At 44.2% G+C, this 27,996-nt stretch overlaps 2 protein-coding genes across 6 annotated transcripts in view; one reads left to right on the forward strand and one right to left on the reverse strand.

Moving 5' to 3' along the window:
* Positions 1-12,718, reverse strand: part of Ascc1 (activating signal cointegrator 1 complex subunit 1) — an 83,425-nt gene extending 70,707 nt beyond the window's left edge. Inside the window, exons 1-5 of one of the 4 annotated variants that reach the window (XM_040732056.1) lie at positions 12,447-12,718; positions 10,634-10,775; positions 8,294-8,393; positions 4,137-4,234; positions 2,559-2,737 (exon numbers count right to left, since the gene is read on the reverse strand). In XM_040732056.1, coding sequence (XP_040587990.1) covers positions 2,559-2,737; positions 4,137-4,234; positions 8,294-8,393; positions 10,634-10,775; positions 12,447-12,560 — 633 coding nt within the window. In that variant the 5' untranslated portion in view covers positions 12,561-12,718. Of the gene's footprint in view, positions 1-2,558; positions 2,738-4,136; positions 4,235-8,293; positions 8,394-10,633; positions 10,776-11,449; positions 11,640-11,902; positions 12,147-12,446 lie in introns of those variants that run through there. The other 3 variants (XM_040732055.1, XM_040732057.1, XM_040732059.1) reach the window with 3 other exon arrangements.
* On the forward strand, positions 12,233-27,665 carry Anapc16 (anaphase promoting complex subunit 16). 2 transcript variants are annotated; one of them, XM_040732060.1, is made up of 4 exons: positions 12,233-12,389; positions 19,727-19,893; positions 24,389-24,463; positions 26,862-27,665. In XM_040732060.1, the coding sequence occupies exons 2-4, from the start codon at positions 19,752-19,754 to the stop codon at positions 26,975-26,977; spliced, it is 333 nt and encodes a 110-aa protein (XP_040587994.1). In that variant the 5' UTR covers positions 12,233-12,389; positions 19,727-19,751; the 3' UTR covers positions 26,978-27,665. The 2 variants fall into 2 exon arrangements, with proteins under 2 accessions (XP_040587994.1, XP_040587995.1); XM_040732061.1 differs by lacking the exon at positions 12,233-12,389 and adding an exon at positions 12,802-12,930.
* Positions 27,666-27,996: the final 331 nt, after the last annotated feature.

The following is a 27,996-nucleotide window of genomic DNA, read 5'->3' on the forward strand; positions in this document are numbered from 1 at the left end:
AGTTGTGACATCAGAATATCTACAATACAAAAAATTATAAACTAGACCATTCAAATGTAATATATTTATTCCACAAAAAATAACTGGTAAGAGAATAAAAAGACAAACTACATTTTGAGACAAAAAAAATTTTTTTTTGGTTTTTCAAGACAGGGTTTCTCTGTGGCTTTAGAGGCTGAACTAGCTCTTGTAGACCAGGCTGACCTTGAACTCACAGAGATCTACCTGCCTCTGCCTCCCGAGTGCTGGGATGAAAGGCGTGTGCCACCACCACCCGATAGAAGAAAATATTTGCAAACCATATACTCTTCAAAGAACTAGCTTCCAGGATGAAAAACAAGCAAGTGTGTGTGAGTGTATGTGGTATGTGTGTGGGTGTGTGTGGTGAGGTGTGTGTAAGTGTGTGTGTGTGTGTGTGTGTGGTGTATATGTGGGTGTAAATGGGAGGTAAGGGGTATGTGTGCATGCCACAACACACATGTAGAGGTGAAAAGACAACTTTGTGAACTCAGTTTTCTCCTCCCGACGTACATGGGTTCCAGGAACCAAACCAAGGTTGTGGGCTTGCACAGCAAACTCTTTTACCCACTAAGCCATCTCACCAACACTGATATTTTTATAAAGTTAAACAGCCTTGAAACGGCTGTTTAAAACGTGACCTATATGCAGAACGTGAAAGTACTTAAAAGACAAGTGACCTGAAAATACTACAGCCTAACAAAGCCCTTCCTGAAAATCATCCCCTCCATCATGTGTCCTGCACAGCATCCCCTCCATCATGTGTCCTGCACAGCATCCCCTCCATCATGTGTCCTGCACAGCATCCCTGTCCATCATGTGTCCTGTACAGCACCCCCTCCATCATGTGTCCTGCACAGCATCCCCTCCATCATGTGTCCTGCACAGCACCCTCTCCATGTGTCCTGCACAGCATCCCTGTCCATCATGTGTCCTATACAGCATCCCCTCCATCATGTGTCCTGCACAGCATCCCTGTCCATCATGTGTCCTATACAGCATCCCTGTCCATCATGTGTCCTGCACAGCACCCCTTCCATCATGTGTCCTGCACAGCACCCCTTCCATCATGTGTCCTGCACAGCATCCCACTCTGTGTCCTGAGTTTCCTTTGGAACACACTTTGTAATGAAGAGCCTGCAAATGAAACCTCTGCCTCTTTTGTCCCTTCCTATGACAAAACAACACAGAAGAACATCTAGTATTGGCAAAAGCAGGGAAAGAAGCCTAAAGAAAGTTTTACTTTGAAGTACCCAAATTTCTTGACAATAATTTGGATAAATACATGAAGACTCAAACACACACACACACACACACACACACACACACACACACACACATGGCTTTTCCACTTCTGCCAGAGGACTGCTTGAGACCAAGAGTTTCAGAAGATCTGGAACACAACCAAAGCCCACAGAAGCCAGGAGAGGACATTGCAGCCCCTGGAACTGGAGTTCTAGGCAGTTCTGAGCTGCCATGTGGATGCTGGGAACTGAACCCAAGTCTTCCAGAGCAGTAAGTACTCTTAAACTTTGAGCCATCTCTCCGGCCCTATGATTCTATGCACCAATTTGTCTTTATAAACAGTACTAATCCCAAAGGAGCCACAACTACCTGGAGGCAGAAAACCAGCAAATAATGGTACTTCCTTCATCTGCCACCCAAAAGGCATGGAATGGAATACCGTACCATAGGAATGGCCTTCCAGGCAGGCACGGTAATTCCAGGACTTGGGAAACGCTGGCAGGGGGAGCAAGAGTTCAAAGTCATTCTCAGCTACATAGCAACTCCTATCCCAGAAGATCCAATGTCCTTTTCTGGCCTCCTCAGACACCAGGCAACACATAGCACATAGACTACACATGTAGGCAAAACTCATGTGTACATGAAATAATATAACTGAAAATTAAAAAGACGAGGGCTAGGGAGATGGTTCAGTAGGTAAAGTGCCTGCTGCATGAGCAAGAGGGCCTGATTTCAGATTCCCAGTACCCACATAAATGCCAGGCGCTGGTGTTGGCAAGATGGCCCAGTGGTGAAGGGCACTGACAGCTCTCCCACATGGCAGCTAACAACAGTCTGTAACTCCGAGATCTGACACCCTCACACAGACATACCTGTAGACACATACCCACATAAAATAAAAAAGTTTTAGCTAAAAGTCAGGTGCTGCAGCAGGTATCTGTATCTTCAGCATGGGCAAGGAGGGAAGATGGGGGGGCACAGAAGCAGGAGGATCCCAAGGGCTAGCTGACCAGCAAGAACTGCCAAGTGGCAAGCTCTAGGTTCAATGAGAAACCATGTCTCAAAACAGAAGGTAGACAGAGGAGAGAAGGCAGACACCTCCCACCAATCTCTGGCCTCCACAGGGGCAGGTGTGCCCCACACACATTCACACACACAAAACAAATAAATACATTTTTAAAGGGAGATGCTCCATATCTCGTATAAAAGCCTATGGGCAGATGTATCTATTTTCCTGCTTGAATCATGAGCCATTTCTTACTTTAAAAAAAAAAAAGATTTTGCTTTCTACTTACCATGGAGCACTTCTCCAGCACTTCCTCCTGGAACTTCAGAAATCTCTCCTGAACTTCAACTTCATTGAGGAAAAAGGCCAGGAAGTGAGTGAAGGGCTGCTTCCTTCTAAAGGTGTCCAGAAGAACATCAATCCGCGTTCGGGCTGAAATTACGCCATTTCGATGCTGACCAGTGATCACTGCAAGCAAAGGAAGAAAAACATTAACAGGTTCGAGAACCCACAAATGCTTGACAGGTGAATGCCATCTGACACTATCATCTCCAGGGATCTGAAAGGGCTCTGATCGTGGGTATATCAAACAGCACCAAGGTGAAGAAAACTGCTAGTGAATTCAACGTAAACAGAATAAATCTGAAAGTACAGTATTTGGGGCTGGGGAGGTGCTTGATCAGTAAAGTGCTTGCAGCACAAGCATCAAGACCTGAATTTGGATCCCTAGAACCCGAATAAGACTTGGGTGTAGAGAGCACATCTGTGACTCCAGGGCTTGGAAGATGGACACAGAGATCCTGGGGCTCGCTGGCCAGTCACTCTGGCCAGATCAGGAGTTCTACGTTCAGTGAGAGATCCTACCTCTAAAATAAACAAACATAAAAATTTAAGATGGAGATCAACTGAAAAAGAAAGGCACTTGATATCAACCTCTGGTTTCCACATGCACAGATGCAACATGCATACCCACAGCAACACAGGAACCACAGAGAGAGAGAGAGAGAGAGAGAGAGAGAGAGAGAGAGAGAGAGAGAGAGAGAGAGAGAGGAACATGTGCACACCTCTCTTCTCCCTCCCTCCCTCCCTCCCTCCCTCCCTCTCTCTCTCTCTCTCTAAAGGCCAGCCTCAGCTACATAGTGAATTTAAGGCCAGTCAAGGTTACATGACACCCTGTCTAAAAAGAAAGGGGATTAGGGAGTGATCAGTGAGAAGACTCAATGGATAAAGAAGCTTACTGTTGTCAAACCTGAAAATCTAAGTTCAATGCCCAGAACCCAGAAACTGGAAAGAGGGAACCAACTCCTGTAGATTGTCCATATGCCATGGCACTATGTACCCATACACACAGACACAGACACACCCACCCACACACACACCCCCACCCCACCTCACACACACACACTAAATAAATATAATTTTAAAAAACTTTGAAGGTTGCCGGGCGGTGGTGGTGCACGCCTTTAATCCCAGCACTCGGGAGGCAGAGGCAGGCAGATCTCTGTGAGTTCGAGGCCAGGCTGGACCGACCTCCAAAACAATTCAGAGAAACCCTGTCTCGTAAAACAAAAAAACAAAAAAAAAAAAAATTGAAGGTTGGGGAGCTGGAGAGATGGCTCAGAGGTTAAGAGCATTGGCTGTTCTTACAGAGGTCCTGAGTTCAATTCCCAGCAACTACATGGTGGCTCACAACCATCTGTAATGAGATCTGGTGCCCTCTCCTGGTGTGCAGAAATATATGCAGACAGAACATTGTATACATAATAAGTAAATAAATCTTTAAAAAAATTTTTGAAGGCTGGATGTGTTTGCACATCTGTAATAAAAAAAGAAATTAGTGTAAATATAAATTATGTCTAAAGCTCACCAATTTCTCCTTCTTGTCCAGGTTTAGGAATGCTAATAGATGTTTTAGTCTCCATTTCTATTTTCTTCTTGGTATCCCCTCTCTTTCCAACTATGTGCCTATAATATAAAAAAAAAAATACATGTTTAAGTTCCATATGGCCTTACAGAAAAACACTTCAGTAAAGTGTAATATTAGTAGAGAAACTCGTAAGTCACTAAGCTTTATAGAACATGCTCTCTTCACTCACAGGCAAATGATGCCATTACTGACTCAGTGTGTAAACAGAAGACCCATGGCAGCAGGCAGGCAAGCAGGGCACTGTCACCAGTGGCTGAGAGCTTACATCTTATCTACAAACACCAGAAAAAGCATAAGTGAGACTGCCTGGTGTGGACTTTTGAAATCTCAAAACCCACTCCCAGGGAAACATCTCCTCAAACACAACCATATCTCCTAATCCTTCCTAAATAGTCCACCGACTGGGAACCAGACATTCAAATATATGAGCCTATGGGGGACCATTCTCATTCAAACCACCACAAAGGATAAAGAGCTTTGAAAGAGATCAGGAGTTACTATTCAGATAGTCTGTAGAGCACAAATAGAGTCATGTTTGGTGAGATCTAGAATCAGCATTCAGGAGGCTGAGACAGGAAGATCAGTAGTTCAAGACTAGCCTGGGATACTGGGATGGGAGAGAGACAGATAGAGGAGAGAGAGAGAGAGAGAAATGGGAAGTAAACATGTGACCCTGAATTACGTACAGCACATACTTGTGTTTTGTTTGAGAGATTTCAACACAGATATATGTTATAATAATATATCATTGCTGTACATATCTTATACTGTATATGTTTGTGCATGTACAGGTTCTGAAATACAAACAATCTGGTGACTCACCGCAACCAGAGTGGAGACAACTTTCAACCTCCCCCTGCAAATGGGACAAACCCATCACAACCCTACCATCCCCTCCCAGCTTTCATCTACCCCATTTCAGCCATTTACTGCTAACTCCGCTATGTTCTTTGCCTGGGCTTCTCGTATAAATAATCCTGACAAGCCAAGGTTATCTTCCGGAACCCACAGTATTACAAGTGGATCCCAGGAGAGAAGTTTCAGAGTCTATAACGCACTGAGAGACTATCACAGGATGGTAAAGTTAATGGAAAGACCTCCCTGTCATTAACATTAGTTCAACTTCTACGATTTCAATTACACACCCAATACCACAGGTAACTATGTCTAAAACTATTCTTTTAGAGAAGCATTTGGGAACTGAACCTGAGACTTTATATATACTTTACTGCTTCAGCTAGCTCGTGACCCTCACTCAGCTGTCTTTATATGGAATAACAAAGCCTAACTGTTTCCACTAACTACTGTAATAGGCCAGTTGGGTTTTTTTGTTTTGTTTTGTTTTTTTCCTTTCAACAATGAAATATTCAGCTCAGCTCAGCTCAGTAGTCTTATCCCACAATGTAAAAAGAGGCCCTGGGTTTCATCCCAAGCACTGCAAGACCTTGACCCAAATAAGTCCATGGAAATTAAATAAGAAATCTCCCAGGAGGCATGTGGCGCACACCTGTAATCTCAGCAATGGGGGAGCTGAAGCAGGCAGACTGCAAGTTCCAGTCCAGGGGAAGAAGAAAGGAAAGAAAGAAAGAAAAGGGTGGCGGTTCTGGGAGAATCTTCTCAGCGAATGTTATCTACTAATTAAGACTTAGTGGGTCCTACATCTAATCTAAAACCCATATGTTCATCAGGAACACAAGAACTTAAGAGTCTACAGAATGCAAAAGGCCATCATCAGAATTAGACCTCCAAGGAACTGTCACACACCTCAGCAGTAGGACTTATGTACAATAAGACACTTTATACTCATTTCGTTTTTCAGGAAGCTGAGTCGTGTCGCTCTGAAATCAGGACTCCTAGGAGAAATTGTCATCAGAGCAAAGGAAGAAATTTAGGGAGCTATCAGGGTCAGCTTTGGTTTCCCATTTGGCTACATTCAAGGAGAATCTGATCCACAGTAGGTACTTCAGAATATTCTCCAGGATGAAACTATTAGAGTCCAAATACATTTGATTCCATATTTGTAGCCCTGTTCCCTGACTCATCCAGAAAACAGAAAAACAGCAAGGACTGATGGACTCTTTAGACCAGATGATCTTCCCAGGCGAGCCCAAAAGAAGCCAGGTAGCTTCTGACAACATTCTATTAGTGGTTACTGTGGGGGAGGCCATGAGAGAGCATGCGCACAAGCACATGCTGAAGTGACCACGGAGTTCCTACGTGATTCACAACAGTGACCCTTGAAAAGGCACAGCAGTCCTGACAGGCTAAGATTAATGACCAGACAAACGCCTGCCTTCTAGAACCGTCCCATCTGTGGAGGGGACAGCAAGCAGCACACAGGTGAATAGCAACACAGAATATGCTAAACACTACAAACCACAAGCAGAGGCATTATAAAAACACACAGTAGGATAATCAGTTACTGGCAGGCAGGGCTGGGATCAAAGCAGGCTTCTCTAGGAGGGAGAACAGAACCAGGTAAGGAAGAGGAAAGACTGAGGCAAAGGGCACAGCACACACATGAACTCAAAGGCTGGAAAAACCACAGCACATGGGAGGAACTGAAAATACCAGATGGGTGTGCTAACCTTAAAGCAGAGAAAGACCTAAAGCAAAAAGAAAACAAACAAAAGCAGAATCAGCTAAGGCATATTCACAATTTTGGCCATTGCTTTAATGAACCACAATTCTATGTCTAGTGGAAAACCACCGAGAGTTTAAAATGTATTATTAATGTGTATGTGTATACATAAGTGTGTATATAAGTACATGCGTGGGTATGCACACAGCACAGCACATTGCACGGAGATCAGAGAAACTCTCAGTCTGTTCCCACCTTCCACCTCTACAAAGGTTTCTGGGATGAAACTCAGGTTGCCAGGCTTGCATGATAAGTGCCTTTATCTGCTGAGATGTCTCACGAGCCTCTGCAGGTAGTAAAATAATCTGATTTCCCTTTTAAAAAGATCACTCCGAGCCGGGCGTTGGTGGCGCACGCCTTTAATCCCAGCACTTGGGAGGCAGAGGTAGGCGGATCTCTGTGAGTTCAAGGCCAGCCTGGTCTACAAAGTGAGTTCCAGGACAGCCTCCAAAGCCACAGAGAAACCCTGTCTCGAAAAACCAAAAAAAAAAAAAAAAAAAAAAAAAAAATCACTCCGAGCCTGGTGGGGTGATGCACATCTGCAATCTCAGTAAATGGAAGGAGGATCTAGTAAATGGAAAGAGGATCTAGATCTAGATCTAGATCTCAAGAGTTCCACATTAACTTTAACCATAAAGCACGACAATGTCTCAAAAAAGAAAAAAAAAGTAAAGGGGAGGTGGGAAGCTGGAGAGATTAGCTCAGTGGATGAAAGCACTGACTGCTCTTCCCGAGGACCTCGCTTAGATTTCTAGCATTCACATGGAGGCTAGTAACTCCAGTTCCAGGGAATAGTGACCTCTTCTGGCCTCCACAGGCACTGCATACACATGGTGTCCAGGTATACGTGCAGGCAAAACAACTCACACAAAACCAAATCTCAGAAAAACTGTTTCTAAATCATTCCATCTTCTATGTGAAGGACTAAGAAGAGAGTAGGAACGTAGAGAGACTGTTGGGGCTATTTTAAGAAATCCACAGAGAGACGCTTAGTGATTAAGAGCACTTGCTGCTCTTGCAGAGGACCAGGTTTGGTTGCAAGTGCCCACATGTGGCTCACAACCACCTGTTAACTCCAGTTCCAGAAGATTCAACAAACTCCTCTATCCTCCTTGGGCACCAGACACACAGGTAGTGTACATACATACAGGTAAATATTCACACAGACATATCAAATAAATATTTTTTAAAAAAGAAATCCATAGAAAAGAAAGAGGTAGCAGTAAAGATAACATTAGATTCAAAGGACATTTAAAAGGGAAAGTCAACAGGATGTGGCTGTGAACACCCGATGATTACATTCATCTGTAATCAGCCCTTCGACATTTCAGGACACAAAATACTAAAGGCTTCTATCATTAGCAATTAGCCTCACAGTAAGTGTGAAGGTCTGAAGAGTTGGCTCCCTGCTGGGTTTCCTGGAAGTGCTATCCCATGATGCTGATGGGGAACTCACTTGTAGAGCAGGCTAGGGGCACTGACAGTGGCCCGGAATCCTTGAGGGGTCTGCTCCACCTCATAGGCATCACAGGGCTCATCAGAATATTCCATGGAGTCTGCAAAGAAACCATAACAACTCTGAATGCTGCTGCTCAATGGGAAAAAAAAAGCCTCCTCCCAGCTGCCAATCACTTTCAGGGTTTAAGAAGGCACACACACACACACACACACACCACCACCACCACCACCACCACCACCACCACCACCACCACCACCACCACCACCACCCGAGACCTCGTCTGCTCATAGGAGAAATAAAGATAAAAGAACATGGTGACTATTTTAAATCCTCCAGTCTTGGAACCTTGGGAAAGCAGTATATACATACCAGTATTTAGCTGTTTTCTCTTAGAAAGTTAAGATGTCTAAACAACATGTTTTACTATTATTCTATTGAGATGAAATTCACACAATATGAACTCACCCTCTTAAAGTCTAGAAGTCAGTTCGTTTTAGTATTAGGGCACAGAACTACTTCCATGAATTATTAATAAATAAGAATTCCATGAATTATTAATAAATAAGGAATGTGTTCCTTAAAACCTCAACACAGGAAAAAGAGAAGCCAGGCACAGTGACATATGCCTAGAGGACCTCCAACATTTGAGAGGCTGAGGCAGGAAGACTACTAGCCTGAGCTACATAGTAAGGAGACACACAATGAAAAACAGGAGTCCAGGGTTCAAGGTTGACAGCATACAGTAGGGAGAATCACAGGGGACGTGGCCCCCAAAGTTAAGATCCAATGGAAATCCTTAGGAACCAAAAAGGGGAAAGCTGCGAAGAATCTAAAAGTCCCTGTTTATGGGCTAAATCCAACCACATGGTCATTACCCTGAAAATATTTATAACTCATCTCAACTATTTATTTTATCATCTACAAAATTACCATATTAAAATAAAGTTAGTTGTGTCTCTGGAACTGTCAACAAATAACTACAAAGAAAGAAAAAATGTCATAGCAGCAACAGTTAATATTACCTGACACTGAACAAAATACCTTTCATATTTATTTCAATAACTCATTCTTAGCCAGGCATGGGTATGCTCACCTTTAATACCAGCACTCATGAGGTAGAGGATGGCCTAGACAGTGAATTCTAGAATAGGCAGAGTTACAAAACAGAGAGTTACTAATAGAGAGACTCTGTGTCAAAAAAGCAAAAAATGGCCAGGCGTTGGTGGCACACGCCTTTAATCCCAGCACTTGGGAGGCAGAGGCAGGCAGATCTCTGTGAGTTTGAGGCCAGCCTGGTCTACAGAGCGAGTTTCAGGACAGCCTCCAAAACAATACATAAAAACCCTGTCTCGAAAAAAAAAAACCAAAAAAAAAAAAAAAGCAAAAAATGCTGGACGTGGTGGTGCACGCCTTTAATCTCAGCACTCAGGAGGCAAAGGGAGGCAGATCTCTCAGTCTACAGAGTGAGTTCCAGGTCAGCCAGGGGGTCACAGACAAACCCTGCCTCAAAAATAAATAAACAAATCATATTCTTTTACAATTTCACAAGTAAAGGGGCTTAATTTTGGCACAGACTATTATAAGTTAATAGTAATAACTAACTACACTTAGTCCAACTGGGGGCTCTGCAGTTAGGAGCCCTTACTGTTCAAATGACCTGAGCTCAGTTCCCAGCACCCACACGGGGTGATTCATAACCACCTGTAACTCCAGCTCCAGGAGATCCAACACCTTCTTCAGATTTCTTTGGGCACCCATGATCACATCTACACACACACACACACACACACACACACACACACACACACACACACACACAATCCTTAAAAAAAAATAATGAGGGGGCTGGAGAGATGGCTCAGAGGCTGACAGCCCTGACTGCTCTTCCAGAGGACCTAAGTTCAAACCCCAACACCCACATGGCAATTTAAAAGTGTAACTCTGGTTTCAGTGGATCTGACACCTTCACACCAATGCACATAAAATAAAGTTAAATAAATTATTTTTGAAAAATAGTAATAATGAGCTGAGAGGTGTTGGGCTGGGCCATACTTTAAATCCCAGGACTCTGCTCTTTGAGTTTAAGGCTAGCCTAGTCTACAGAGTGAGTTCCAGGACAGCCAGGGCTACACAGGGAAACCTTGTCTCGGAAAAAAATGAATAAAATTATTCCTCATGGCATTTAAGAATCCATGATGAAATGTATCTTGACATATAAAATGCAACCTCATTTGATAACAGCTTTGTCAGGGAAACTGAAGAGCAAGAAACAAAGGATTGCCCCTGTGGTACAAAGAAATTTTACTTCTCATCTGGCCTAAGAGCAACAAGGATTACCTTGATAGACACCCTCATCTTCTTCATGTGGATAATTTTTTTCCTGGATGGGATTCTTCCTATAATTCCGACCATCAATTGTTATAAGCTGTGGGCGTAGAACATCCATGACACTTTCTCCAAATGATATTCTAGTAGAGTCCTGAAAAAAATAAATCATCCTTTTACCTTTTTTTATTAGAAATAAAAACTTAGGTCAGTAATGGCTCAATGGAAATGGCGTTTGTTCCCAGGGCTGATAACCCACACGGTAGGAGAAAACTGACTCCTACAGGTTGTCTTCTGAACAGGCAGCCAGGAAGCAGACGAACAGACAAAATAAATAAGTGTAACTTAAAAATCAGCTAAAAAAAAAACTTCCATTATGTGGACCACTATGTAGGCTCAAATGGAAATAACTGTGCTCATATCACATCCTAAGCAAAAACAGTGTCACTTTTCACTGGCCTGCCATTGTATGTAAAATATTCAAAGGCAAAGATTGCATTTCGCACCATCCAGTTAGAGCTCCTGACTCACTCTAGACAGCAATTTGTAATCTGTTTACCAGCCCTCCAATAAGAGTTGTTAGTAGTATACTGCCAGTGACTTTGAGAGAATATAGGTGTCTGATTACTTTAACCCTTTAGGTTAGGAGTGCCGTCTTGATATGGGCAAAGTGCTTCATTCTTTCTATCCAATATAATAATACAACGAGGAATCATTCATACAACACCCATGGAAGAGTTTAAGTTCTTTTAAAGGCGCTAGAGAAATACACACCTAACAATCAGACCTAATTTCCCTATCAAAGTACTAAAATACGAATTAACATACTTCTTAGGGCAACACATCAGTGAGAAGAAACAGTTTCTGGAGGTCACTGCTCAACAAACGGTGCATGACATAATTATGAAACAAAGCGAGCGGTGGTAAAGGATAGCCCATGTTCCCATCACAGATGGCTGGGTCTTCAAGCCCATGAACTTAAAAGTGCCAAAGAAAACATAACAATCCCTTCTATATAAATGCTTGGCCCAATCCTCTGCCAAGTCACTAATCGGTAGCCGCACGCACAGAACCAAGGAGAGGGTTTGTGTTTTGGAGAACAGAGAAAAGTCAACGTCGACGAGAGGATGCGATTACCAAGTCTTATGACATGACACCCTGGTGTGCTATCCCTTTAGCGTCCCTTCCCCACTTCTAAAACCAAGCTCTGCACCACAGTAGCCTTGATAAGGTAAAGTTTGGGCTCTGAGCGCGGGGTGGCTGCGATGCATACTCATCTACCTTTCCTGGGCAGCTCCATGCAGAGAGACTGCGCACAAGGAGACGGAAACCGACTAGCCCTGTGTCCTGGAGGTTAGGAGAGGGAGAGGTATATACGTCTCCGTGCAACTATCGTGGGAGAAGCTGAAGTCCTAAATCATAAAAGCAAACAAAGAAGCCCTATGCCAGGAGGAAGGAACCAGAAAACACTGCCACAGCGAGACAACCAAGCCCGCGCGGAGGGCTTAAGGGTGGAAGCGACCCGGAAGTGTTCCCCGAAAGCTCGCTCTCACCCGGCTCCTGCCACGCCCTCAGCACGCATGCGCGACAGCGCCGCCCTATTACCACCCCCCCCCCCCGCCGCCGCCACAGGGGCGGGCGCACGCCGCCATAAAACTCCCACAGCGCAGGCGGGCACGCGCACGCCACGTCTACGTCGCAGCGAAACGAAGCCGCACGGCTTGGTCCAGGGGGCGGGGCTGCCAGGCAAAGTACACAAACTACTCAGGTAAGTAGCCAAGGCTTCCAGAACCTTCTGTGGGGAGTTGACCCCCTAGGATCCTACCTGCCAGGACTGACAGACAGGGTGGAAAGAGACCCTGGAGACTCCCGCACCGGGCGTGTGCAAAGGCGAGCTCCTCGAAATGAGCATGCGCGCGGAGGGTTGGCGCCTGCGCATTGGACCGCCGCAAGCCTCTTCTGCTTCCTCCCGAATTGCTGAGTGGGAAGCGTGTCTTGGGTGGAGTTAGCGTAGCCGGGACAAGTGTGCTGACTCCTCCCCGACCCGGCCTGGGTCTTCATTACACCCATAAGAGTTGCTGCGTCTATTTAATTGGGATGGTGACCCATCTGTTTAGGTGGAACACACTGGAGTGATTTGTTCTTAGAACCCAACGGTTGTCATAATTAGCCTTTGTACTGGGTCCGAGTCGACGTAAGTGTCTGGCTTATTCTGAGGTTTAATTTTAAGAAGGATCTCTCTGTTTTGTTCTTAAGACAATAAGCAGAAAGTAATTTATGAGTGCAAGGTCATCTCTGTCGTACACAAAGTAAGTATTTAACCAAGCCATATTGTGTTCCACAGATATCATTACTTTTCCTATGAGCGTTTCCGCTGTCAGCCGCCCCATCTTCTCTCATACAGCCAACTTCCTGGATACTCGATCATCGGCATTCAGCAAAAATTTTACTGAGTGACTCTTATGGGCCTAGCAGCCTCCTGGGAGGCAAACTTGCATACTCCACCCAATCAGGAAAAAAAAAAACAAAACACAGGTGGACTGACCTTCGTAATTCCAATCATCTCTGTCCCCTGCAGTCTCTACTGAGCTGCCAGCTCAGTCCTATTATTTATAAATCATTCATTCATCCAGGAAACATTGTGATAAGAGTTGTTGGTCTTTTTGCTTGTACAATGCCTCAAGGATACAGAAGCGATTTGTTTTCTGCTTTCCAACGTGACAGGGTTCTTTTCACAGCCTCACACTTAGTAAGCATACTCTCTACCCCTGGACTATAATATCTCCAGATCTAGGATCACGGGCTCGGTGTGTGTGTGTGTGTGTGTGTGTGTGTGTGTGTGTGTGTGTGTGTGTGTGTGTCCGTGCATCTGGAGGCTTGAAGCTGACATCTGATGTCTTCCTGCATAGTTTTCATGGCTTCCCCGAACCCAGCATGTGTCCCATTCCTGCTAATCTAGCTAACCATCTTGCTCTTGGGAATCGCTTATCTTTAACTCCCAGGTGCTGGGATGACAGGCAGCTACCACATCTGGAAAGCTTTCGAGTGAGTTCAAGGGATTCCCAACCTCCCAGTTCAAGAAGTTCATCCACTGAGCCATCTTCCCAGCCCCACTGCAGGATTCTTAATAAGATATAAAGAAAGTGAACAAGCTGACCGAGGGTAGAATGTGTGAAGTGCATAAAGGTAATGTCATCAACCTCCTGAGCAGACAGACCCTTCCTTCCAGGACTTTTAGCATAGCTAAGTCAAAGAGAATTTGGACTTTTCCTGTGCTAGAACTTAATGAAATGAAAAACTGGGCTCTGCATAGGGAAAACTGGGTGTGACGGTACATACCTGTAATTCCAACACTCAGTAGGCCAGCCCAGCAGGATCTGGAACTGGAGAACAGTCTGAAAAAAAAAAAAAAAAAGCAAGTGCCAATGTCTAATACTGATTTGTGTTTTGTGTAAGATGTAGTTTTTTCCTAAGCCTGAAGCTGTTGTAGTTGCTTTGCCTGTATTGATTTCATCTTCATAACACTCCTACAAGGTAGACACTAGTATTGATTCCATTTTACAGGTGAGGAATCTAAGGAAGAAAAAAGTCGATTGATTTGTCCAATCATACAGTAGATAGCAAAGTCAGGATACAGACCTAGGCAGGCAGTTTGTTATAGTCAGTTCTTGTTTAAAGATTTATTTGTGTGTGTGTGGAGAGAGAGACCGTGTGTGTGTGTGTGTGTGTGTGTGTGTGTGTGTGTGTGTGTGTGTGTGTGTGTGTGTGGAGAGAGAGAGCAGGAGACTAGAAGGCATCGAGCGGATCGCCCACAGCTGGAGTTGCAGGTGGACGTGAGCTATGAAGCATGGGTACTGGGAACCTGTCTCCAGTCCTCTGCAAGAGCTGCAAACACTCTTAACCTCTGGGCCAGCCTCCCCCCCCATGGTCAGTCCTTTCACTGTGCTAGCTTGCCCTCATGCACAGCTGCACATCAACAAGGCATTGCTCCAACACCCAGACCACCTTTAGGAAGTCAGTGGTTCCTGGGAACTGTGGAAGCACTCTGTGAACATTTTTTTTTTTTTTTTTTTTTGGTTTTTCGAGACAGGGTTTCTCTGTGGCTTTGGAGGCTGTCCTGGAACTCGCTCTGTAGACCAGGCTGGCCTCGAACTCACAGAGATCCGCCTGCCTCTGCCTCCCAAGTGTTGGGATTAAAGGCGTGCGCCACCAACGCCCGGCTCTCTGTGAACATACTTAAATGAGTGGCTACTTATGAGTTACACTAATTGCTTTGTTAACCCCTATGCTTAGCATTTACAATCTAGGGTTTGTTGTGAACTTAACTCTATTTACCCCTTAATGGCATTCAAAACTAGAGACTGAAGGTGTAGCTCAGGGTGGAACATGTGGAACATTCACAGGCTCTGGCTTCCACCACCAGCACCAACAAGAGAAGAAACCAAAAAAAGGCTTTAAGCAAATCTTTAGAACCTGACATCCTGCAGGTGTCTCTGCATCTCAGCAGAAAATGGCTTTTTTAAAGCTAATCTTGTGCTGATTTCCACATGTTTTTCCACCCCGACTGTTTTGTATATGGAGCTATAGTAGGGCTGAGAACTGGGAAGAAAATAGGAAGAAAGGAAGTTCCTTTGATGACCTTCGGTTTCGGAGTCACTGTGGCTAGCCTTTGAAGCTAGCTGGCCGCCACTTGGATGTACAGTCTGCAAGTCAGCTGATCTCAAAATACAAAATGCAAAGCATTATCAACTAAATAGAACATTATCAGGGTGGAAGTTGAAAAGATCAGAGTTTAAAATCTTAGTTGAGAAAAATAAACAGTTCTCTGGGGGTTCTGTTCTGAACTGGGGGGATGTAAACCCAGATCTGCTCTCTGGGGAAGAGGCTGAGTGGTCTGACTGTATGCTTCATTTGAATCCCACCAGGAATCCGCTTAGAGATTTGGACCTGGTCCGTCAATACTAAGTCTCCTTAAGGAACACTGAAAACTTTACCAGGCTATCTTTTGAGCCAGTGTGGTGCAAAGGAGCAGTTATAAATCCCACATGAAAGGTTGCTTTCCCTGATGGGCGCAGCAAGTACAACTTGGAAAATAACCTAAGAGCAAAAATAAGAGTATCATTAATGAGCTGGGCATAGTGGCCACGCCATTGATACCAGCACTGAGAGCAGGCAGAACTCTGTGAGTTTGAGGCCAGCCTAGACTACACAGCAAGTTCCAGGACAGCCAAGGCTACACAGTGAAAGCCTATTTCAAAAAAAAAAAAAAAGGAAAGTTAAAAAGATCACTAATGAGTTTGCATTTATAATAATCTAATGATAGCAATAGCCTTACTGTTTCATTATCCCACGTCAGCGTTCATTAGTGCAACCTTTGAATGGATGGACATGGTGGAACTAGAAACCAAGCTCTGCTTCTCTGACACCCACGTATCACTGCTGCATGTATAGTTAGGAAACAGCAGCCACCATTTCAGATGTCACTTACCATTCTCTTAGAAGGAAAACAGAAGCTCTGGACATAAAGGATTTACAGAAACATAACATTCTCAACTTGTTAAACATTGTTGATTGAAAGTAGAGCCTCAAGTGCTGGAAGCTTGTTCTCCACCACTGAGCTATACCCCTGCCCTCAAACATTTTATAGCAAGTATGTCAACTAGGGGGCAGTGAAAACTAGTCTGCAAAATTCTCTCTGCCCGTAACAGAGGGGAGCTGTTTTTGTTGAGGTTTTTTGTTTGTTTTATCTTGTTTTTTTCCTGTGTGTTGGGTTTTTTGTTTGTTTGTTTAGTTGGTTGGTTGGTTTGGTTTGGTTTGAATTTGGTTAGGTTTGTTTTTGTTTTTTTAAGGAATCCCATGTATCCCAGATTGGTCTTGAACTTACTACAGAACCAAAGATGAACATGAACTTCTGCTTCTCCTACCTCTGCTTCCTGGGTGCTAGAATTGTACTTTTTTGCTACCACACCTTGCTTATATGGTGCTAGGAGCTGAGCCCAGGGATTCCTGCATACTAGGCAAGCACTCTACTAACTGAACAATATCCCCAGCCCTGGAAAATTCATTTTAAAGATTCTTTTCTTAATTTTTTAAAAATTTATTTATGTATACAGTTTTCTGTCTGCATGTATCCCTGTAGTCCAGAAGAGGGCAGATCTCATTACAGTTGGTTATGGGTCATTATGAGGTTTCTGGGAATTGAACTCAGGACCTCTGGAAGACCAGCTAGTGTTCTTAACAACTGGGCTATCTCTCCAGTCCTTAAAGATCTCTCTCTCTCTTTTTTTTTTTAATATTTATTTATTATGTATACAGTGTTCTGCCTGCATGTATCCCTGCTGGCCAGAAGAGGGCACCAGATCTCATTACAGATGGTTGTGAGCCACCGTGTAGTTTCTGGGAATTGAACTCAGGACCTCTGGAAGAGCAGCCAGTGCTCCTAACCACTGAGCCATCTCTCCAGCCCTTAAAGATCATTTTTAAGCCAGACATGGTGACTCATGGCTGTGGTCCCAGCACTTGAGAAGCTGACAGAGTGGCATTTACCATGAGTTTTGTTCAGATCAGGCCAACCTACATGGTTAGTTCCAGGCCAACAAATTAAGACCCTCTCTATACATACATACATACATACATACATACATACATACATAAATAGCATTTTTTGAAAATGTTAAAACCTTTGTAATGTAAAAAATAGCCAGTGCCTGTTGTTATTGAAACAGACTCCTGGCTATATAGTGTGGGTATAGTTCCAGGCCAACAAATTAAGACCCTCTCAATAAATAAATAAATAGCCTTTTTTAAAAAATGTTAAAACTTATGTAATGTAAAAAAATAGTCACTGCTTCTTGTTATTGAAACAGACTCCTGCCTGTGTAGTCTGGGTATACAATCCCCTGCCTCAGCCTCCGGAGTAACTGGAACATCCCATACTGGTGCATACCACTACTACCATGTAAAGTCATTTGTTCATTTAAATGCTAGAATTCATTATCCAGTGAAAGACCACGAGCCACATGGTTCTATTGAAATTTAATTTAGCTTTCAAAAGTAGACATAGAGCTCTTCAGTTACTTTAATAACCACAGCATAAGTCTCCTGGCTACTCTATTGGACAGAACTAGAATTAATCTGTACATTTCCATGGTGACAAAGTTCTAGATGGCATAAACATGGTAGTAACTATTTTTAAATTATACACTAGGTCTAAAAGTTTTTTGGTTAGATTTAAAAAAACCAAGAGGACCAGTTGTAGATTTTGCCACATCTCAGTAGATAGATGGTGGGCCAAGCGAGGCTGTGCATGCTCTCCCTTTGCTGGGTTGCTGAGACAGTGACAAACTAGGACCCTAGTCTGGATTTAAGGGGATTGCCTCCATCTATTATTCCATGCTCATATTTCTTATTATTTACAGAAACTATTTTTACCAAATCCCCCTCCTTACCACTGGTGAATTCAACCAGTTTGAGAAAATTACTTTGTTCAAAAAAGTCCTGCATAGCGGAACTGACCCTCACAGCTAAGATGCTCAGACTTAGACGTCTTCTTCAATGGCTGATCATGTTCAGAGACTTGCTGTTCCAAGTGCCAATACCCTGCCTTGTGTGCCTACACAGCAGGTGGCGGTGTTAGCATTAAACACTGTGCCTTAGGAGACTGGGAGTTAAAATGTGCACAGGTCCTTGTAATGACGAGTGAGGGAGTTGATCGTTAAAAAGAAATCTCTTTTATAAAAAGCCAAAATGTTTTTTCTTTTTAATTCTGAAACATGTTATAACAGTGACCTATTTATAATCTTAAATCTTAAAAAAAATAACCAGGCAGCAGTGTCACCTTTAATCCCAGCACCTGGGAGGCAGAGGCAGGTGGATCTTTGTGAGTTCAAGGACATTCTGGTCTACTGAGCCAGCTCTAGGACAGCCAAAGCTATACAAAGAAACCCTCTCTCAAAAAACAAAACAACAGCTGGGCAGTGGTGGTACACGCCTTTAATCCCAGCACTCAGGAGGCAGAGGCAAGCGGATCTCTGTGAGTTAAGGCCGGGCTGGACCGACAGCCTCCAAAACAATACAGAGAAACCCTGTCTCGTAAAAAAAAAAAAAAAAAGTGTATGTGTGTGTAAAGAGAGGTATAGATATAATTTCATATGCTGTGGGAAGTCATGTATTCAGTACTGGGATCTGGATTTTCAGAAATGACCCAGGATGAAGCCCACAGATGCTCAATTCATAAAGAGCCATGGTTTCTGAGATCAGTTCCTGAATTACTTTGTTCAGTTTTTGGTCGCCATCAAGTGTTAGATTTAGGCATTACATTTAGATGAAAAGGTTAACAATTTCTTAATGAAAGTGCCAATATGTGTTTCCTAACTAATTTCCCTTCCTTGAGAACAGAACAGAATGTTATTCTGGACTCTTACTTGGAAATCTTGGTAAGTGAACTTCTTGGTACGGCTTAGTGCGGATGCGCCCAAGACAAACTGTCCTGTGGATCAAGGATATTTATACTTGGGCCATTTCTGCTTTGGCACTGACATAGCACCCTTCCTAACTCCTAAATCATCCACACTCAATCCCAAATGCCACAACTTGCTAATGGGAGAAAATAGAACTTTTTTTTCTTCCTTTTTTTTTTTTTGGACAGGGTTTCTTTGTGTTTCTTTGCTGTCCTGGAACTTGCTTTGTAGACCAGGCTAGCCTCTAATTTACAGATATACGCCTATCTCTGCCTTGATCGCTGGGATTAAAGGTGTGCACCACCACACCCAGCTTGGCAAGCTATTCTTAGACATGTTTTTACTAAGTGACATTATAAAAATATATGGATAAGCCGGGCGTTGGTGGCGCACGCCTTTAATCCCAGCACTCGGGAGGCAGAGGCAGGCGGATCTCTGTGAGTTCGAGGCCAGCCTGGTCTACAGAGCGAGTTCCAGGACAGCCTCCAAAGCCACAGAGAAACCCTGTCTCGAAAAACCAAAAAAAAAAAAAAAAAAAAACATAAAGGGAGAAAGCTGACCCTTCTGGGCTAGAATGAAATATTGTCAACCTGGTTTTACAAACCTTCCATTTACTGGGTCTTTTGTTTGTTTTGTTTTTCTCTAGTGAAGAAAGAATTCTACTGGAAGGAATGGCTGCCTCCTCATCCTCATCTTCAGCTGGCGGGGTCAGTGGGAGTTCTGTCACCGGATCTGGCTTCAGTGTGTCAGACCTGGCACCGCCACGGAAAGCTCTGTTCACCTACCCCAAAGGAGCCGGAGAGATGTTAGAAGGTAATGTCATGCCGTGTTTGCTGAGTGCTTGGCTTCAGACCTTCAGTGAATGAGGAACTAAAGCAGCTAGGCTGCAGGGCCATCTAGACTTGTTTAAGCTGAAGCCCTTGAGTGAGCTGACCAGGGTTGGCACTGGAGCCAGGAACCCTCTTGATGTCCACTCCAGGTGTCCTTGTTGTGGTCCCTGTTTGATGTATTTTCTTTTTAGTGAGTGTCTACGGATAGATTAACCCCACCAGACAGGCTTGAAGAGGAGATAAAGGTAATGTATTTACCTCTGTGAAGGTGACTCTTGTGGCCCACTGCAGGACATCACTGTGTGACTGAATGGTTTTTATAGCACTGGAGACAGATTTGCAGCCACTGTCTTATCACACATTTGCAGACTGGCTGGCCAGAAATAGGTCACAGGCAGTGGTCATGAAACGGTGCTGGTGCCTGGAATGCAGAAGGTTCATGTTAAGCTAGACTGGTAATTCATTGTAGGCGCATTAAACTCACATGAGACACTTAAAATGAACATGTGTTGCTTGGCAGGCGAATCTCTGAATTCTAGGCCAGCCTTGTTGACTACAAATTCCAGGCCAGCCAGGGCTGTACAATGAGACCCTTTTTCTTTTCGAAAAAGAAACAAAAAGATAAAAAGCACGTGTCTGGGCTCACCCTAGAGATCCTGAATTAGACTAGGACAGGAATCTTTGTTTTTTGGCCAGTGTCCAGGGCCTTCTCATGAGGGAGTCTTCACATACTTTAAAAACATTGGCAAAGAACCTATTAAGGGCTCAAAATCACTTGAGTCAAGCATTTTTCTGTTGAATTATAAAATGGTCTTTTCTTATTTAAATCTTACATATTTGCATGGAATATTTTAAATTAATTAGATGTCTCTGAGAAAGGCACCAACTATACTTGGGGGCTGGCTTTTTGAGGTAAGCATTGTGCATTTATATAAGATATTTTAAAAAGTTTCAGGTTAAACAATGCCAAATACCATAACTAGTTCTTTTTTTTTTTTTTTTTTTTTTTTTTTTTGTGGTGTTGGGGCATTCTTTGACCCAGCTGCTTGCCTAGCAAGCCAGGACAAACAGAAGAATCGCTTGTGACAGAAAAGCAGGCATACTCTAGCACCATAAGGCTCTGGGGCAGATTGCATGTGGTTGGTAGTGAAGCAGCAGGCCACGTGTGGTCTGGAAGGTGGTGTATCAGGCATGCGCACTTTTGCCCTTGCCTTTTTATTGTCTCCGTTTGTGTTAATACTCGCCACGTCTGATTGGAAGTAGAAGCTTTGTCTCCATATTTGGCCCTAAAGTAAATCAGGACTTTAGCTCTCTGCAGTAGAGATGTGATCAAGGAAGTTTCCCACAGAAAAAATGACAAGTTGAAGGCAGTTAGGTTGCTTAATGAGCTCTGTAGAGCCGAAGAGAATCAGTGCTTAACACTGCTTCAAGAAAAAAATCATTTAAGTTCGTCTTATGCTGGTATCCTAACAGGGTTGTATCTGACCGTTTTCTTACCTCATTGGGGAATTGACTGGGTTCTGTTGTAGAATGGATTTGTTACATTTAAATGCACAGTGCACAGTTGTAGCCCTCCTGCATCCCAGAGTCTTCCCAGTCACCTTCAAAGCTGCTTACGTTTAAAGACAGATTGGAAAACAAATAACTTCGCTAAATCAAGTATCTGACATACCATTTAATACCAAGAATATGGAGAAGGGGCTGGTGAGCCATCTCACCACGTAAAAGGTGCTGCCGCCACACCTGACCACCTGAGTTTGATCCCTGGGGTCTCATGGTAGAAGGAGGGGAATGCCAAATACCATAACTTCCATGGAATGGCATGGTCTTTGCACATAACTTGTGTATGTCCTTCCATGTAACACTCCTAAATGAGTGTTGACAGTGGTGTCAGATTTGGAGGTGACACTGTTGTACAGTGTATATGCATGCCTCAAACCGTGCTTCTTCTTCATTGTTTGTTTACTTTTGAGTCTTGTGTAGTCCAAGCTGACCTCTAACTCCTTGAACTCCTTCTCCTGTCTCCTACCTCCCAAACTGAGATTACAGGTATATATCACTATGTCTGGTTTGTCCCATGATGGGGACCAAACCCAAGGCTCCATGGCTGCTAGCTGAGCAGCTTACCCACTGAGCCACATGCCCAGCCCCCATTGGTCTCTTATCCATGCAGTAGAAGAGGGAAGTGAAAACAAACCATGCTGATGGATCCAGGTAATCCCAGTGCTCAGAAGGCTGTGAGTTCAGTGATAGCCTGTGCTACAGACTTCCATGCCAGCCTGGGCAAAGGTGGGGCTTTCTAAAAAGAAAGGGAGCATAGCAAGGTCGCCTTGGAGAGTAAGGAGCAAAGGCACTTAGGAGTCAAGGTTGGGTGTGTGTCAGAATCCCAACAGGTTCAACTTGATGTTGCCTGCTCCCAAATCTAGGGTAGTAAATGCAAACAACCTGTAGTTAACCTCCTGCACGAACTTTATGGTGCAGTACGAAGCAGGCTTTAGCTGTCTCCTACCCTCAGCTGAGATTGTTCTCACCCAGTTATTAGTGAACAAATAAAGGAGACGTTGCCTTCTAGCCCAAACATGGCTATATTTTAGGGACATCCCAGGCCGCTGATTTACAAGTCACCTGGGATTCTCTAATTTCATTCTGGAAAATAATACCTTTTAAAGGAATTCCTGTAGCATTGAATTTAATGGAATTGGTGATAGTGTTAGATTTGGGCCATTTACTGAACTTTTTCACCCTGATGCACAGCTGCCCAGTGTGTTGATTGCATTTGTAAATAGAAGACAGGTCACCTCTGGCTGACCCCTCTCTGGAGAAATCCCAGCCTTTGGATTGGTAGATGTTACATCTGATAGCATGTGCTTAAGAAGCAGTGGACTTGGTAGTTAATACAAAGCTACACATGAGCAGGATGCAGTGTTAGGCATGAAGTTCGAGACAATGATACCCAGGCACCTTTTTGGAAGGTGAGCTTATATTATTTTTTTTGCTTTGGAACTCATCACCAAGAGAGACAGGCCAGTGTGATGACTTAGGCACTTTATTCTAGTGATTAAATGAAGGTGGGAGATGGCACCTCCAGGAACTTCCCCACATGTCACTTGATTCTTCCAGTCCATAATGCCCACTTCCTCCAGTTCAGGATTAAACCATCTGGGAGGCCAGCTCTGCTTCTCCGTGCTTTGCTTGTTGCAAAGTGAGTCCCAAGTTGTAGCTGAGCCCTTGGTGGGATCTGGAGTTGTCCACTGCTCTCTGCTCTTACCTAGATAAACTTCACGGTGTCGTCAGCATGTCTAGACCTCTACTCCAGTCAGAGGCAAGGGGTGCAGTTGAGGAGCAGCCAGTACACCTAGGAGGTATTTGACCCCCAGCACACCTCAAGAAAGAAAGATGGAAGGCTAGTCTCTGTCTCTCTCTTCCTCTCTCTCGCTCTCTTTCTTTCTCCCCTCTCTCCTCTTCCCCCTCCCCTCTCCCCCCCCCCCATTGACTTAATATTAGCAGGAAGCTTTTTTGGTTGTGTATTCACACCATCCAGATAGACTCAGTAGCTGTACTTTTCCCTTTGATCACCGGGACTTGTAAAGAAAGGTTTGTGTGAAGCTCAGCATGAGGCCAGAACATGTTGGTAGCCCTGTCACTTAATACCGGTGACTTAATACCCGTGACACGCCAATCCGTGCCTGACATCTAGCAGTGCTGGTGTGAGCTGCTACCTTGAGAGAGACAGCTGTGTCCTCTCTTTCCATTTGTTTGAGAACTTTGGTAATGAAACGCCTGCCCCGGGGGGGGGCTGTCCTTTAAAACATGGAATTTTCCTACGTGAATTGTGTGTCTTTGGGGATATGTTTTGCCAGATCAGCCTTTGCACTGACGAGTGTCAGGTTTCCCAATCACCCTCTGAGCATCATGATTGAGCTAGCCACCTTCATGTTTGCAGATCTTGGCACCAGCTCAGTGCTAGGTTCTGAACTCGCACCATTCCCTTAGTCATTCAGATTGCAGGGCTTGGTTCAATTGGAAGATCCGGGTTACAATTGGTGTTTACAGAATGGAGTTTCCCAGCAGGGTTCTGTGATGGTCATGGTGGTACAATTTGATATATTAAAAGCCAACAGCTGTTTTTCCCTTGGCTCTGTTTTTTAGAATAAAGTTTTGTCATACGTCACACAAGCACCACATAGCTGGGTGTGTCAGCTGCCTTGTTTGCCTGCTGTTGAGGTCAGGAGGGGGGCAGTGGTGACCAGGACATTGAGCTAAGGTTTCTTGTTTTTGTTTTTGTAGCACTATTTTTGAACTCTCAAATGAGTGGGTCTATTTTAATATTCTAGGTATGGAAGAGGATTCTAAACGACCCCCTGTGTTCACACCAGAAATGCCTTAGACCTCAAATGTCGACACAGGGGAAGAATGGACAGGCCCTCTTGCTTTTCCAGAAGCCATTAAAACTACCGCCTGTGTCTTTTCTCTCGTAGATGGCTCTGAGAGGTTCCTCTGTGAGTCGGTGTTTAGCTATCAAGTAGCATCCACGCTTAAACAGGTGAAGCATGGTAAGTGCATGGGCTGCTGTCTTGACTACAAATGTACACTTATGGGAAGCAGGGAGTGCAAGTTCTAAAAGGTCACTGTGCTGTGACAAAAGCCCCAAACACTATAAGTGACTTTCTGAAGTGAAGAGCATTCTAAGATCTTGTCCAGATTAAAAACCTCCTTGGAGGTTTGAAGTTGAAGTCCCTGGTTCAGTTCTCTCAGGAACTGACGCTTCCTGCTCTTCTGTTGCCTTTACCTACCCTTTCTAAGATCTTGTACCGCTTGGCTTCATGCTCCACCTTCTTCTAGTGCCTGTGGAGCACCTTCTGCCCTGAGCCCCTGGTGATGTATACGCATCAGGGAACCATTTCCCCTGCAGACCGTTCCTCCTAGGAGAAACCCATGGGAGCATCTGAATGGGTCCCTGTGGCTTGGAGAGCAAGGACCTGTCTATACTGTGTTTTTGTTCCTAGGTGTCTCATGATGTAGCTGGGCCTGGCTTCAAACTCTAGGTCCTTCCTATTCAGCCTCCTGAGTGCTGGGATTATATATAGACATAACCACTAAGTCTAGCTCCATGTAGAATCTAGCACATACTGAGAATATGAGATGGTGATTGTCCTTTTACAGAGCCAGGGCTCAAATGAGGAGCATGACACATGCTAACCATGTGCTCCACCATGAGGCTCATCCCCCTACTGTGATAACTGGGTTTTTTGTTTTGTTTGTTGTTAGTTTTTTTCCCAAAACAAGGTTCTCTGTGTATCCCTGGCTCTCATTCTGTAGACCAGGCTGACCTTGAACTCAGAGACCTGCCTGCCTCCGCCTCCCAAGTGCTGGGATTAAAGGCGTGTACCACCACCACCCAGCTGTATTTTTTCCTTTATTATTATTATGACTGTATTTTCTTACTTTAGTACTCACTGTGTAGCCCAGGTTGGACTCTGAACAATCCTCCTTCCTAAGTGCTAAGCTTGAACTCCTGCTTCTTGCTACTTTTAATCTTCTCTCTCTCCCACCCAATCTGTGTGTGTGTGTGTGTGTGTGTGTGTGTGTGTGTGTGTGTTGGTGCATGCGTGCACACAAGCGCACACTCCTATGCACACACTCGCATCTCTCCCTCTCTGTATCTGTCTTGCCGTCTTCCCCCCACCCGTCTCTGTATGTGTTTATATCTTTCTCTTGCATATATGTTCTCTTTACTTTTTTAAAATGAAGATGAGGAGAGTTTATTAAGGAAATTTAGGGCAATTCACTTCCAAATCCCTGTCTTGCTACAGGGAGCTTCTTCACTGTATGTTTTTGGGGGAGGCGGGCAGGGAACATTTCAATACAGGTTTAAGCATAGAGATTTATAGAGAAACCTTTAGGAAAAGGAGAGTACATGCCCAAGAGAGTTGCCTGTATTGTTTTTTTAGATTTATTTATTATGCATACAGTATTCTGCCTGCGTGTATGTCTGCAGGCCAGAAGAGGGCACCAGATCTCATTATAGATGATTGTGAGCCACCATGTGATTGCTGGGAATTGAACTCAGGACCTTTGAAGAGCAGTCAGTGCTCTTAACCTCTGAGCCATCTCTCCAGCACTGTCTGTATTTCTTAATAATTGCACTGAAAGTCACTTTAAGAATAAAAACTTCCAGCCGGGCGGTGGTGGCGCATGCCTTTAATCCCAGCACTCAGGAGGCAGAGGCAGGCAGATCTCTGTGAGTTCGAGGCCGGGCTGGACCGACAGCCTCCAAAACAATACAGAGAAACCCTGTCTGGTTAAAAAAAAAAAAAACTTTCAAGACTCAGAGAAAGAACAGATTTGGTCACAATGAGGGCTGAGCCTGAAGGGAGATAAAGGGATGATAGACTTTGATGAATTAACACAACTGCAAGAAAAAGGAAAACACTCAGATAAAGGGGCTGGAGAGATGGCGCAGCAATTAAGAGCACTGGCTGCCTTTCCAGGGGACCCACACGGTGACTGGCAGCCATCTGTAACTCTAGTTCCAGGGGATTTGACACCCTTTCCTGGCTTCCCTAGACACACACAGACACAAAGAGTAAAAAACAATGAGAATGAGTGGATTCAGGAAGACACCCAATGCCAACCTCTGACCACCATCTGCATGACACACATGCACATACAAGTGTACACATATACATGTATACACATACACATGGAAGCTCATGCAGCTGTGTGCTGGAGCATTTGACCCTGGGTTCGGTCTCCATCATTGCAAGCAAAGGGGAGATGTAATGCAGATTAATGGAAGATGGTTGGGAATGTTCTTAGTCTTCAGACCTACTTAAAGTAAGACCCCGCTACTAAATCTCAAGCGGGAAAGAAAGCCCATCTACAAATTCTAGGCCAGGGGTCATATTGGTGACTGGTGACAGTCTCACAGTCACTTCTGACTCTCTACAGATCAGCAAGTTGCTCGGATGGAAAAACTGGCTGGCTTGGTGGAAGAGCTGGAGGCTGATGAGTGGCGGTTTAAACCCATTGAACAGCTGCTGGGGTTCACACCCTCTTCGGGTTGATGTCGCCTGCATGGCCGCCCCTAGGGCACAGCCACCCAGAGATTCACAACTGTACTGTGAGCTTCGTGTCTGAATTCACATCCATTGTTGGTTCCTCTGTTTCTATTAATAGGCCACAAATGCTCATGTGAGATGTTGCTGAGAAGTTTTTCACATGCTTGTTTTTAAAAGTATTGGGCAGCACTTGGGAGGCAGAGGCAGGAGGATCACTATGCGTTCAAGGCTAGCCTGATCTACGTAGAGTTCCAGGACAAACAGGGCTATGTAGAGAGACCCTGTTTCAAAATTAAAAATATATTGGGAATCAGATTAAAGCAGTCCCCTTGGAGAACCAGGAGGGTTGGGATTATACAATTCTCCCAAGCCAAGTGATGGTGTATATCCCGTCATTCATAGAGCATCTGGAAGCTCTCACCAGCCAAACCCAAGGTCAGGATCCATATTCTCAACAGTTGCAGCCCAAACATTTGTCTTCACAGATGAGTGTGACTTCAGCTCAGGGTCTGTCCAGATGGGGAATTTTAAGGTATTCTTTCCTACTCTATTCTTAGACATTGAATATTACAGATTTTTTTCCTCGCCTCTTACAATATGCTAAATGGTGCTACCCCACCCCATCCATGCACTCCAAAATTGTTTTTTGAATGTTGCAGCACTTGAAAAAAATAAAGTGACCTAATCCCTTTTAGACCCAGAAGTTCTTATCCAACTCACTGGGGACACAAGAGCAATTCTGAAGCAAATAAATCCATAAGAATTCCAGAGTGGTGCCAGGCGACGGTGGCACACACCTTTAATCCTAGCACTCGGGAGGCAGAGGCAGGTCTGGTCTACTGAGTGAGTTCCAGGACAGCCTCCAAGAGAAACCCTATCTCGGGGAAAAAAAAAAAAAAAAAGAGCTCCAGAGTGGTGCTCTTGTCCTTTCAAAGTCTGAGGGGTTTGGGACAGAGGAAGAGGTCAGATGACTCTTTTGTTAGACTCTAAAGTCATTTCTCTTAAGTAAAATGCTTTACTTCCAA

This window comes from Mesocricetus auratus, unplaced genomic scaffold (assembly GCF_017639785.1).
Source record: "Mesocricetus auratus isolate SY011 unplaced genomic scaffold, BCM_Maur_2.0 Super-Scaffold_100027, whole genome shotgun sequence".
NCBI lineage: Eukaryota > Metazoa > Chordata > Mammalia > Rodentia > Cricetidae > Mesocricetus > Mesocricetus auratus.